This window comes from Chlorocebus sabaeus, chromosome 17 (genome assembly GCF_047675955.1).
Source record: "Chlorocebus sabaeus isolate Y175 chromosome 17, mChlSab1.0.hap1, whole genome shotgun sequence".
NCBI lineage: Eukaryota > Metazoa > Chordata > Mammalia > Primates > Cercopithecidae > Chlorocebus > Chlorocebus sabaeus.
In genome coordinates, this window is record NC_132920.1 from 22523177 (window position 1) to 22536394 (window position 13218).

At 41.3% G+C, this 13218-nt stretch overlaps 1 protein-coding gene across 1 annotated transcript; it reads left to right on the plus strand.

Moving 5' to 3' along the window:
• The first annotated feature begins 3995 nt into the window (after window positions 1–3995).
• HDGFL1 (HDGF like 1) lies at window positions 3996–6550 on the plus strand. Its single transcript, XM_007973564.3, has one exon. The coding sequence runs from the start codon at window positions 4487–4489 to the stop codon at window positions 5240–5242; it is 756 nt and encodes a 251-aa protein (XP_007971755.3). The 5' UTR covers window positions 3996–4486; the 3' UTR covers window positions 5243–6550.
• Window positions 6551–13218: the final 6668 nt, after the last annotated feature.

A 13218-nucleotide genomic window follows, 5' to 3' on the forward strand; every position in this document is an offset into this window, starting at 1 on the left:
ACAGAGTATGGCCATCTAATCAGGTAATTTTATGTAAACAGATGTTATCTGCATCTAATCCCCAATTATTGAATACTCACTCACCAGCATTGATAACTATTATTTGTTTAAACTTTGCTAGTTATATAAATAACTCATACATTTTCATGTAGGAGGGCTTGAATAAATATCATCATGCAAAATTAGCAAAGTATTAATATTATTTAAACACACTTTAATTTTTTTCCCAAATAATAAGTTTCAAAATATTTAAGCCCTCAAATAAGAATAATGAAATAGAATTATTCATTACCAGCCACTTTTCTTAATGTTGGAGTGCCAATTTTCCTTCCATGGCCAATGAAAGAGAAGTTTTGCAAACAATTCCAATCTCCCCAAAAGCCCCGCTCCTGCACACCAACCAAACCAAGTCATCACATTCGTGGTTGGCCAAGGGGGGCCCAGTTGCGCACATATACCACCTGGAAAATCTGCACTCTCACGTCTCCCTCCTCAAAGTCCATCATCAAAGGCAAGTACAGATTTTACTCACTTCAAATTGATGATGATAATTTGTACTCACAAAAATTAAAAATAAAAATGAAAAATATTTAAAAATTGATGATGACAATATAGCTCCTTGGGAACATCCCTTAAATTACTCTTTGGCTCCTAGAACATCCTCATTGAAACTGAATTTATTTCCACTCTGAGCAGTTGCCAGTATTGCACAAATCCCTGAGGCTTTAGAGGCTAGGCTTAGTGGACATGGATGAAACATAGAGGTGACAAAATATAGAGGTAGCAGACATCCTGTGACTTTTCAAAAAAGAACAGTGGGGGAGTTTCTACCCATGGTGGAGGGGAGGACTTACTCTGTATGATTATGTCTGCTAGAACATTTTAAAAAGAAAAGCCTTGATCTCAAATACTAACCATGTATAAACACTTCTATTGCATAAACCCAGAGGCAGTTAATATTTTTAATGAAGACAAAAGCACACAGAAAACAATTACGTTTCTCTTAAATCATAGTTTACACCAAGCTAATTGAATTTAAAAGTAACTAAACAAGAAAACATCAATTAGATATCTATTCTCTCTCTTGTATAATTACGTTGTTTTATTGCCTATGTTTCATAATTGTTGCCAAGCAGCTTTTAAATCCTATCATTAGTTTTCCAGAAAAGGGAAATGATAAGTGTTATATGTTTTGGACTCTAAGGTGTTTTGATAGGTATGCTGCTGCTGAAATTAGGTCCTCTTGACAAACAGGTGTTCCCGGTACACATGATTTTTAAAACATCCTGACCTATTAGAAACAGTTATACTCACGGAGTTTTAGTTACTGAAAAATAATCATTGCAGTGGCTCATGAGTACTTTGTTTATATACTAGCTAAATCTAAACCAAACCATGTCATCATGAATGTATCCTCTCTACTCTCCTCACTTTGAGCAAGAGATACAATAGCTTTAAAAGCAAGTTGGTTTCAAAGGTAAAAGCAGCCAAGATCACTCCACTTAACTGCATCCTTGAGAATGTAGGAATAGAAGAAATGATGTATCTGTAAAAGTGGTCTCCATGAAACTTATTTAAATGGTTGCTTCTTCTCAACCTTCCTCCCATTTTCCCTTTTCTAATGGTAGAATAAGCTACCATCAGGTGATAAATGTAATTAGAGAACACTGTTTTACAAGATCATATTTCCAAGTAACAAAAACTTTTAGGTCAGTTTCATACAGAAGAAGATGTGCTGGATATATAATTCTGTATATAATATGTAATTCAGCTGGTGGGGACTTTTCTTCAGTGCCCTTATTCACGACTCTCTACTACTTTGGATATATCTTTTTCCTCACATAACCTAATGATAATAATAGCCTAATCCATAATAAAAGTCAACTTCACACTTATTGGCACATCATAGACCTTCATAGCCATCGTCTAGGCTTTCATGTCCATAATCCCATTAATATTTGTAATAATCCTGAAAGAAATTGAGTATTACTTTAAATATCTTGAAATCATGTAGCAGAGGTTCACAAAGATTATATTAACCCCTGGCCTTACAAAGCTGGCAAACAAGTGAGAAATGCCAGAATTGTTTTTATTCTATCTCCTACTATCCCTTCTATAGGACTGCCCTAGTAACCACACTCCCATTGATTTCTCCTGGAATTCTTTCAGTATTTAAGAACACACAATTTGGCATTTGAAGGCTAGCTTGTATTGTTCTGTAATGAATTCTCCCGGGCTTCATCTCTTAAATGAGATTTTAAGCTCCTCAAAAGTAAACATCTTTTGTGCCAGCCTTTCAGCATCACACTGTATTAGTGGGCAAGGGTGGAGGCACAAGATCTACTTGGGGAACAACACTTCTTTGCTTAATAGAATCTGTACTGCTCTTTGCAGACCTAGATCTTTCTCTACTAGATCTTTTTGCCTTTGCTTCCTGCTATACTTTTTCTCTCAGTTTTCCATAGGTGTTGGTTATTGCTCTAACCTTTACATCCCCAGTCCTGCCTTCACACCCTCATACTTGTTCACCTGCTGTAGTTCAACCACCCAACTATTGATGTTGGCTTTTTCTAGTGAGGCATCTTTGCCACCTTCAGCTTCAGCAGCTGGCTTTTAGAACTGGTTCTGCCTTCAGATTGAGCTCATTGTACAACCAAATACCTCTTCTAGACATGCTATCTAGCTAGATTTTTTCCTACTTCGGCAAACTTCATACATGATATGTGCATTGGTACAGCATACTTAGCTGAAAAAAAAAAGGCCACATATAGCAATATCTCCGCTTACAGATATTCCAAATTCCTTTCTATTATGGGCTCCATGGCTGCCTATCATTTCCTATTTTCTTCTATGGCCACTAAACATTTCTAGTTTTCTAGCACTTTCTCTGTAAAATTCAGAAGAGGGAACTTGTCAGATTCATCTTTGTAGCAGGATGTTGATTTGTAAATGAAGTGTTGATGCACTGTTGATGTTACTTATTTAATAAAGGTGTGGTAGATATGAGTAGGGCAGATAGGCATTCTAAGAAAATGGCTTGACAGAAGAGCTGAAAGAACTTGTTTAGAATTTTAGAATTATCAAAGGGCTTCATGTTCATTTCACCTTGTTAGGGAGGGGATATCTCCTTTTGCCTAGAGCATGTCTGTCAACCATTCAGAGTTCAAATGGTTGTTACAACCCAGCAAATGGGAAACAAATTTGAGTGGTACTGAAATGGGTTAAGGGCTCTGATTCTCGTCTGGTCTGTTGGTTACACTGGGAAGGAACATCTGTCTAGTTATAATACTCATGAGTACTGGTATGATAAATTTGGGTAGGTTTCAGAGTGCTTGCTCACAGCTAGCAAGCAGGATCCAAAAAAGATGTAGAAAGTTGTGTAAACACCTGCAGTTGCACTGACACTTTCATTCATATGTTTAGAAGAGACTTATAGCTGAAGAAAATTCTCTTTTTAAAATAGTTTCTCAGCTGAGATTACATTTTTTTAGTCTGTAGTTCACAGGAAGTTCTAGTTACCAATAGCATGTTCCATATGAGCAGATGTCTACCTAATTCTTATGCATAATGAACCCAATTTTCGTCTCTTCTAGAAAGATACTGAAAACATGTGCCATGATCTCAACGTTACAACCATATAGCCTCATCTTTCACAACACAATACAATCACCAACAAAGTTTAAAGTTCATGTCTGGCATCCAAGGTGAACATTTCCATAGAAAGTAGGGAATATATTTAGATGTCTGTTTGCCGTGGTGGTGGTGGTCCTATACACTTTTTGTGACCCTAAAGATATAATAATGTTTGACATTTTTGTTACCCAGTAATGTGGACTTTAGACATCCTAACCACGCTGCTGACTCTAACTCTTTACCAGACTTTCACCTAGTTCTTGAGCCTCACTGCAGGCTCCAGTGCTAGTCCCGGAGAAAATCAGACAAGGGTTGAAACCATTGACACAGTCAGTTCTTCAGCTATTCCTAACGCAGGTGTACAGTTTCCTGTAGTGAGCAGATCAGGGCCCACAGGGACACTGCATGCTTGCCCTGGGCTGTTACTAGTTTCATGGAAACATGTACTAATTGTGTCACTGTGTTTTCTTGTCACATTGCCCCCTTTCTAGGCCGCTCTGGTACCATTTATTTAAACTATGCAACCATCTGGCCCAGGTGCCCTAGAGATTGATGAGCAGCACAAGGCCACCACAAGCACAACCGCCACCCGGCCATCCCAGCTATTTCCTCCAGCATTCTAGACATCATGGCGTCCGAGGGTGGGTCCAACCGGCTTCGCGTGTTCGGGAGATAATGCACTCTTCGCAGTGGAATCTTCTCGGGGCCGCGAGCGTTGCCCGCCCATTAGGTGGCGCCGGGTCCCTCGAGCAGGTCGCTCAACAACTCCCGCCCAGCAGCCGCCCTTACTGCGCGCGCGCAGACCCCGGCGTCTACTTCCGGTGTGGCCCAGGCCGGGTCCGCAGAACCAGCTATGTCGGCCTACGGCATGCCCATGTACAAGAGCGGGGACCTGGTGTTTGCCAAGTTAAAGGGCTATGCCCACTGGCCGGCGCGGATAGAGCACATGACCCAGCCCAACCGCTACCAGGTGTTTTTCTTCGGGACCCACGAGACGGCCTTGCTGAGTCCCAAACGCCTGTTCCCGTACAAGGAGTGCAAGGAGAAGTTCGGCAAGCCCAACAAGAGGCGCGGCTTCAGCGAGGGGCTGTGGGAGATCGAGAACAACCCCACAGTCCAGGCCGCCGACTGCCCATTAGCCTTGGAGAAGGGCGGCGGAGACGGGCCCCGGCCGGAGCCTGAGGCCGCGGAGGGCGACGCGGACAAGCCGACTCACGCTGATGGCGGCGGCGACGACCTGGGGAAGCCGCACGACGACAAGCCCGCTGAGGAGAAGGAGGAGAAGGGGCCGCTGAAGAGGAGCGCGGTGGACCCGCCGGAGGACGCCCCCAAACGACCCAAGAAGGCAGCCCCCGACCAAGAGGAGAAGGAGGAGGCGGAGGCGGAGGCGGAGGAGGCGGAGGCGGCGGAGGCGGCGGCGGCCTTCGACGAGGAGAGTCCGCTCCTCGTGGCGGTGGAGAACGGCAGCGCCCCTAGGGAGCCCGGCCTGGCCTGCGAGCCGCCTCAGCCAGAGGAGGAGGAGCTCCGGGAGGAAGAAGTTGCCGACGAGGAGGCCTCCCAGGAGTGGCATGCCGAGGCACCGGGCGGCGGAGATCGCGACAGCGTGTAGTTACCAGCGTTTCCAGAAGAGCCCCTGCCCCGTTCCTGCTGCGGCCTGGCTGTTCCTGGGGAATCTGGCCATGGCCTGCAAACTGGGACTGCCTTTCCCCCTCCCCAGCCCGTCCTCCTCCAACCTACACTCCCTTGCCCTGCCCGGCCCCTGGATGGCAGATCACCTGACTCTCACCTCTGTGCCCCCACGTCTCTGTGATCTGAGTCAGGGCCTCAGTTCCCTCCCTGGGATAAAGTGAGGCCACCATCCCCACTTTCCTCTCCCTCTTCTCCCCGCTCAACATCCCCCCCACCCCGTTGCCTGGATCCGTTTCCGACTTGGGGCTCAGGCAGGCTGTTTTAACCTCTAGACACCCCTCCCTACCCCTCCTGCTCCCCCAGGCATCATGGACCTCTGCTTAGGAATGTGGGTAGGAGCGAAAGGCCTGAAAGATGAAGAGCAGGGGGCACTTTCAGTCTTCAAACTGTGGTAGTTAGCGGGCAGGAGAGTGACATCTTCCTGAGCTCCCGTCCACGCCTGCCATACCTCCCAGCTTCAGACATTCAGGGAAAAGTGGGGCAGCATGTGGGGAATCCCCCCCCCCGCCCCCACAAATCGTTTTGCTGACCCAAGAGGTTCCGGGAGTTGCCGTTTTTCATCAAAACATTTGGGGGCTTCCAAGTTGTTTGTGAGATCTGAAAACTTGACTTTGCCTAGTATCCTGGGTGGGGACCTTGAGAAATATCTGTCTCCATGTAGATCTCTGGGGCCACTGATGGGATACCCTGGGAAGATCCTTGGCTGCCGCTTTCTCTCCCCACAGCCTCAAGGCCACCCTACGGTCATACATACCACTCAGGCGTAAAGACACATATTTTAGAAAATCTTTTTAATAAAAGGAAGTTCCAAAAAATTTTTAAGAACTACCCCTAGGTGTGCCTCCACACTGGCCCTAGCTTTCCCATTGCTATTCCATTTTTGAGATAAACTAGAAGGCTCACTTTCTGTTTGAGGTTTTATGACTTGTAGTAAGGCTTTGCTGTTCCTCTGTCATTTTCCACTCAGGTACCATCACCTGGTCCCATCAACAGGTCTAGTATGTAGCCCACTGATAAAACAGAGGAAGATGTGTCTCCTCCCACCCTCTTCCTAATGGTCTATGTGCCTTTCTCCATATATTGTCTCTTTACCCCTTCCCCTTTCCCTTGGGCTCTGATGAAAAATTGTTGACTGCAGCTTCGGAAGTTTAGATCTGAGAACCAACCGTAGAATATTTCAGTTCTAGGAAATAAAACCAGTTGATTAAAGCAAATTTTCTCGGGCCTATTCCTTTGGTTTCTAAGTAATTGGTTCTTAAATGGAATGCTTCTCTTATTTTTTTATACATCTTGTGTTAAAGCAATTATTTGTAACATACAGGGACATTTTAGAATCACCCTTGAGAAACCTTTGTTATCTTAAGGTCTCTATCCTTCACTTCATTTGTAATAGTCGCTACCACTGATTTGAATAAATGGAAACAAGTTAACTTAGAATGTTTGGATGATGACAAATTGGGACAATGCTTTGACAAAGAATTGCTTTGTAGAAAAATAGAGTGAAAGGATTTGGTCCTTGTTTTTTTTTTTTCCTGCTTTCCCACGTAATACTACTGTTTTTTCCAGTGCCTTACTCATGAAAATAAGACAGTTGCTTTATACTCCCAGTTTGTAAAATATAGTATTGGTAGACTATTTTGCATTTGCAAGTGGCTTTGTGCAGATATCCCAGGATATTTAAATGTAGTAATGGTTATGTATTAGACATCCTAATTTCTGTATTCATCAACATTGCAATTCATATGTGGCTTCACTAAATACTGTAGTCCTCCTCACAGAACATGCTATGGTGTCACTAACCAGCATGGTTGGCAACTGAAGACAACAACCCTGTTTTCCATCCCTGTAAAGATGGTATTATTTTGCTCCAAGATAGATAAATCAGATGATTCCTTGTTTTTCAACTACTGCTATTGCAATAATATTAATACTAGAAGTATTAGGCACTGAGTGTCTACTCTGTGTCCTGAAGATGACTTCATTCAATCTTTGTAATAATCTGGCAATGTAGGCATTAATACTCAAATTTTTCATTGGAAGAAGCTCTGGTTCAGAGGTTAAGTGGCGTTTCCTGCATTCCACAGAACATTCAGGATTCAAACACAGATTTTAGTAGTCCAAAACCCGAACTCTTCCTCCTGAAGGGCACATTTAGAAAAGCACTAACGGCCGGGCGCGGTAGTTCAAGCCTGTAATCCCAGCACTTTGGGAGGCCGAGACGGGCGGATCACAAGGTCAGGAAATCGAGACCATCCTGGCTAACACGGTGAAACCCCGTCTCTACTAAAAAAAAAAATACAAAAAACTAGCCAGGCGAGGTGGCGGGCGCCTATAATCCCAGCTACTCGGGAGGCTGAGGCAGGAGAATGGTGTAAACCCGGGAGGCGGAGCTTGCAGTGAGCTGAGATCCGACCACTGCGCTCCAGCCTGGGCGACAGAGCGAGACTCTGTCTCAAAAAAAAAAAAAAAGAAAAGCACTAACAATGAAATCAGAAGTCAATAAAAGCCATTTTAGTATTAATAACAAGTAATCATGATAGTAGCTATTACTGAGTCTCTAAAGTAAGCCAGGCAGTACAGTATGTTTTACATGTGATATCTTTATTAATACAACTACCTAATTAGGTAGCTACTAATACCTCGATTTTAGGACACAGGGAACTGGGGTTCAGAGATGTTAAACAATTTTCCCAAGGTCATACAACTAATAAATGGCAAAGCCAAGATTCAAAAGCAGGTCTTTCTCATTCTGAATCATAGGTGCTTTGTTTCATTATATTTTTTTGCTTCCCATTGAATAAAACTTTCTGCTGAATACAATGGGAGTAGTTATTCTCTCCTACTATTTTGAAACAAACATTTAGAAATCTGAAAGGCAAAAAATATATTAAGAGATGTTGCTAGTGGGTGTTTAAACAATATCATTTGGGGCAGCACCTGACAATTGTTTTGTCTTTAAATGACTTGGTGAAATGATGAGGACATTCAATATTTTTCAAGTTGTATGTGACTATAGGAAGTTTGAATATGGATTGGTATTTTTGCCACAGGCGGGCCTATGATTCTGATAAGGCTTTTATGGAGGCACATCTTCTGAAATGATTCAATAATGTGAAGTATAGAAAATGAAATTACTACCATTTGTGTCTATTTCTTTGCACTATTTCTTTCCTCTTTTTGTGCTTCTAATACTGGGGATAGACATAGTTGTTTACTAGGACTTGACACACACATTTGCCTTCTTGGTGACGATACTATTGAAGTGAAAACAGTAATCCAATACTGGAAGCCCAAACCTCTCCATTAAGCAACGTATCCATGTAACAAACCTATACATGGTTCCCCTGAATCTAAAATAAAAAAATCACCTCCAAGAAATTTGGCATGGATCACAATTAGCAAGCAAGAAGCTTTAAAAAAAAAGATAGTCCAACTAGTAGTATATCTAATGAATGATACACTGAGTTACTAAATATAATTAAACCTACTAAAGGGAACTATGGAGAAAATCTATATTCTTAGCCCTGTTTTCCTGGGTATTATACCCCATTTATATGCTTTAGTGGTCAAGAGATGTTTTTGAGTGGACTGAAAAATACGCTGTTTTTAGTATTTTCTTCAATTATTGAAAATTCCCAACAATTCCAGCGCTGTTTTTGTTTTCCTCTGAATAACGTGTGCCTCTATGACAAAATTACTGACCAATGACTAGTTACTTAACTGAACAAAGAGTGCTGCTCAACCTTTTGCTGATGTTATGTTGTCAGTAGTCCAAACATGTCCATGCGTGTTTGGAAGATCTTGTTTAAAAGTTGCATGTAAACGTGTGCTTATGATATTGCCAGTGATTTGCAGACACATTTAGCATACTATTTCCTATAAGGTTTTCAAAGTATTTGATATTTCACGTAAACATCACTCCAGCAAGGGACTGAAATGCCATTGAGGGCTGTCAATTTTTCTGTTTTCTTTTTCTTTTAGGCAGGATTGAGCTTTCAACTGCTCCGCAGATTCTCATCAGAGGTGCAGACTCTTCTTTGTGGCTCATATCTACATTTTATTCTTCCTGAAAATATAGTTTGTATTCGGGGCACACAGGCATCTTCTATTCACTTCATCATCAACACTTGTCAAACAAAAAACCCCTTACTACTCATGCTACAGACTCATGCAGCTCGCTGCATTTTGAAAGAATTGCCTCCCTCTTCTGCGCCTGGCTTAAGGTAAGACCCACTCCTGTGTGTTCCTGTAGAGCCCAAACTTGCACTGATTGTGTTCTAATTTCCTGTGTATTGCTTGCTCTTCCGCTAGACTGGAGGATAAAGGAAATGTGTTCCATTAATATTTACTCCCACTTCCCAAACATGTCACAATAAGCACACAGTAGATACGTTCTAAATGTTTGAAGGTCTGTTGTCAAATATTCCTTATAATCGTGGTGCTGGAGTAAAAGTCATGTAATGTTGAACACATTCCGATTCTGAAAGCAGACAGGCAGGGTAAACTGGCCAGTATACTAATGGCAAGTGTGAGTTGGGATGATTTTGTGTCCATGTCATAGCTGCCTAGATTAGGTGACTTGATGACATTGACAGTTCTTACAGACCCAGATAAATCTCCCTTTTAATGTCAAGGTAATACTATTTATTTTATCTAGATCTTCCCTCCATCTGGGTCACTTGTCATAGTTTAACTTTCTACAATGCATTGGGCCCCAGGTAGACAAGGGAGCATCCTGCTTGCTTTCAGGCAGGAGCCATGTATTCACCATTCAGTCAAAAATTTACAACAGTAAAGAGTAAGTATACCAAAAAGAACTTGTATCTGCCATTCCCTCCACCTCTTGTCATGTAGACATCTCACTTGCTGTAGACACTTCTCAGAATTTAATGTCTTTGAAGGAAGGGGATCTGTTCACCCCACAATATGGTTTTGGCCCAAATCTTCTAAGCCAGTTATCTGTCTTGAATATAAATAATTATCTCTTCCACTGCTGGTGAAAAAACTGACTGTATTAGACCTTGAGATATCTAAAATGGAGACATTCTAAGTGATTTTCTAGAGTAATTCTGACAGCAGGTGATTTTCTCTGTGCAGTCTGATTTTACATGCAAACTTCAATTTCACTGAAATGGTCTTGAGAATGCCAGAGGATACACAGAAAAGATCATAGCAAAAGGCTCTGATGGCCAGAGGCAGCTTGTGGCATATGTTAACCAAGGGCAGCCCTAGTCATAGAATGGCCAAGTCATTGCATGGGGACCAAAGAAAAACAAATTTATTCTATTTTATTGGCCTGATGTTTGGTCATTGTCCAAGAACTATGAGTCGTTTGGTGAGTGCCCTTTTCTTCCCTCTGTTTTTTTTTTTTTTTTTTTTTTTCTTAAATCAATTTGAGAAGGCTCTTCCTTCTGCTCAGAAAGCTTATGGCTCTCTTCTCTTCTTCCTCTTGATGCAGAAGTACTATGTCATAGTACTTTCCCTGAAGTACAATATCAAAATGAGGTATCACTTTAATGTGTTCCCATAAGACCTTAGTTTTCCCTCTATAGTATCTACTGCACTCACCTATAGTTATTGGTTTTTATGAAGTGATAGGTTGTACATTCTGTATGGATAGGACTGTATCATTTTGCTTATTTAAACCAAGTGCCTGGTTCATATATATATTAAGCACTCAATAAATGGTTGCTAATAAGAAAATGAATGAATGCATGGCTAAATTCTGGAGCTCACCCACCCTTACTCCAGCCCTAAGAGGAAAGTTTGAGGAATTTTGTCATGCCTAGTAAACCATGGTAAGGGGAGCCAAAGATGGTTTTTTGCTCAGTTTGTACCATTGATTAAACAAGATTATTTTGTTTTAAATAGGTCTTGGTATCACAAAATAGCAGACCTTAGCAAGACTGAAGCCTAAGGAGGATAAATCAAATTATCCAAGTTTGCCCTCTGAATCTGATTGTGAATATGCATGTCAAACACAACATTCATCTGCTTTAGTGATTTTTCTCTTTAATATTCTGATATTTTATCATCAACTTCCTTTAATATAGGAAGCATCTTGGTGGTTTCTGGCTTTGGAGTCATCCAATCTTAGATTTAAATCCTGAACTCCACCATTTAAGAGCTATGTGATCTCGGTTTCCTTCAACTAAAAGCTGTGATAATGACTTTCATGTGATAGCTTTGTTGTGAGAAGCAAATGTGCTCATGTATGTTAAAATATCAAGCATAGTATCCAGCACAAAACAGGCACTATGTACATGTTAATTCCATCCCCTTTCATGTGTATCCAGAGAACTAATGTTACCATTTCATGTATTGCAGCTCAACTTATCACCTTTTTCAGAAAACACTGGAGGCCTTTGCCGGATGCAAGCAGCTACCTCTTTTGGTTATATGTTAATTCTATATTTAGTCTGCCCATACACAGAGAGGAGCTAAAAATCTTATCCTTCCAATTATTCATATTGCTCTTCAATATCTTCTTAAATTCCCTCACTGGTAGCTGAGCTACTTTATACAGACACATCCGGTTTTAAAGATTCCTCTTTCTTGGCATGACTCCTGCGGCCAGTTTTATTCCTCCTGTTATTTCCCTAGGATCCATTCATTGTTTTCCGGGGGCATTTCTTAAATGCATCTCCTTGAACACTTTGTATTATTCCTGATTTTTTCCAACTATAGAAATAGTAATTATTTTGCTCTAGTTATTTCTTGGCTTCTTGGCCTTTTTTTCTAATGTACCTGTCTTTTCACACATAATTTTAATGAACTGCCCAACTCGATTACTAAAAGGCACTGGAGTATTACAAGGGTTTGACCATTCTTTCCAGAAGTTCTCTCTGGTTTCATGTCCTCCTGTGATTTACCAAGTGTCACTTAATTTTTCTTTCTCTTTTTTTACACACCATGGCCAACTTTTGATCGCAGTCATTATCTACCTCTTTTGGTGATCTACTTAACATTTCATTAAAAAATATGTTCAGCTCAGCTCCTTTCTTCCTACCCTTCACATGTCAAAAAGACCTGCTTTCCTCCTTTCACTTGTGATTCTTTTGGTGCTCAGAATTTGTCAATCATTAGTTCTCTTCTTGGTGCAGTCTCTCTACACATCCTCCCTCAGCAGTGTCTGTATTTCAGTCTAGGCTTCATTCCCATCAGCTGCCATTCTTTTTCCCACCTGTTTTCTGTCCTTGTTCTTACCATTAGATGTTAGGACATCGCACCAATTTTAGTCAATGAATACTTTGATGATAGTGTCTCAATAAGCCTTTTAAAAGAAAAGCAGAAATGGGAAAAGACAAGGATGACTGTCCTATTTTATGAATCTCATTTTTTTTTTAAAGTTAAAATCTGCAGAATGATTAGAAACCTAATAACTTTGCTTCCACATATTTTGGAGGTTGTTAGATGTGAAGACTGGAGGAGAAAGAGTTCTTGCCACAAGGAAGGGGGTGTGCTTGCATTGCAGGAGGGCCTACTGCGAGCATGGGGATAGAGCAGTGAATGAGGCAGAGAAGCTACCTACCCTCCTGAAGCCTGTATTTCATGGGAAAGACAGACAGACAATGAATAAATGAGACCATTTCAGAATGTGATCATATCAGAGTGTGACAGAGATTAAGTGAGGAATATATATTTTCAATTATGTTAAAATTAAACTTTGTATATTAGACTGCTCTTAGGAAGTGTATGGCTCATTTCAAATTCAACCATTTTGGTAGAACAAAATATTTCTGCAGTGCTGTGAGCTTATAGCTCTATTGCCTATACTAGTGGTTCTCCATCTTTTTAATGGATAGAAAAAGATTCCAGAGACTTTCATGCCAATAAACATTCCTCTATGTGTGCAGTATCAACAATAACAACAGCACCCACTTACCGAATGTTTAC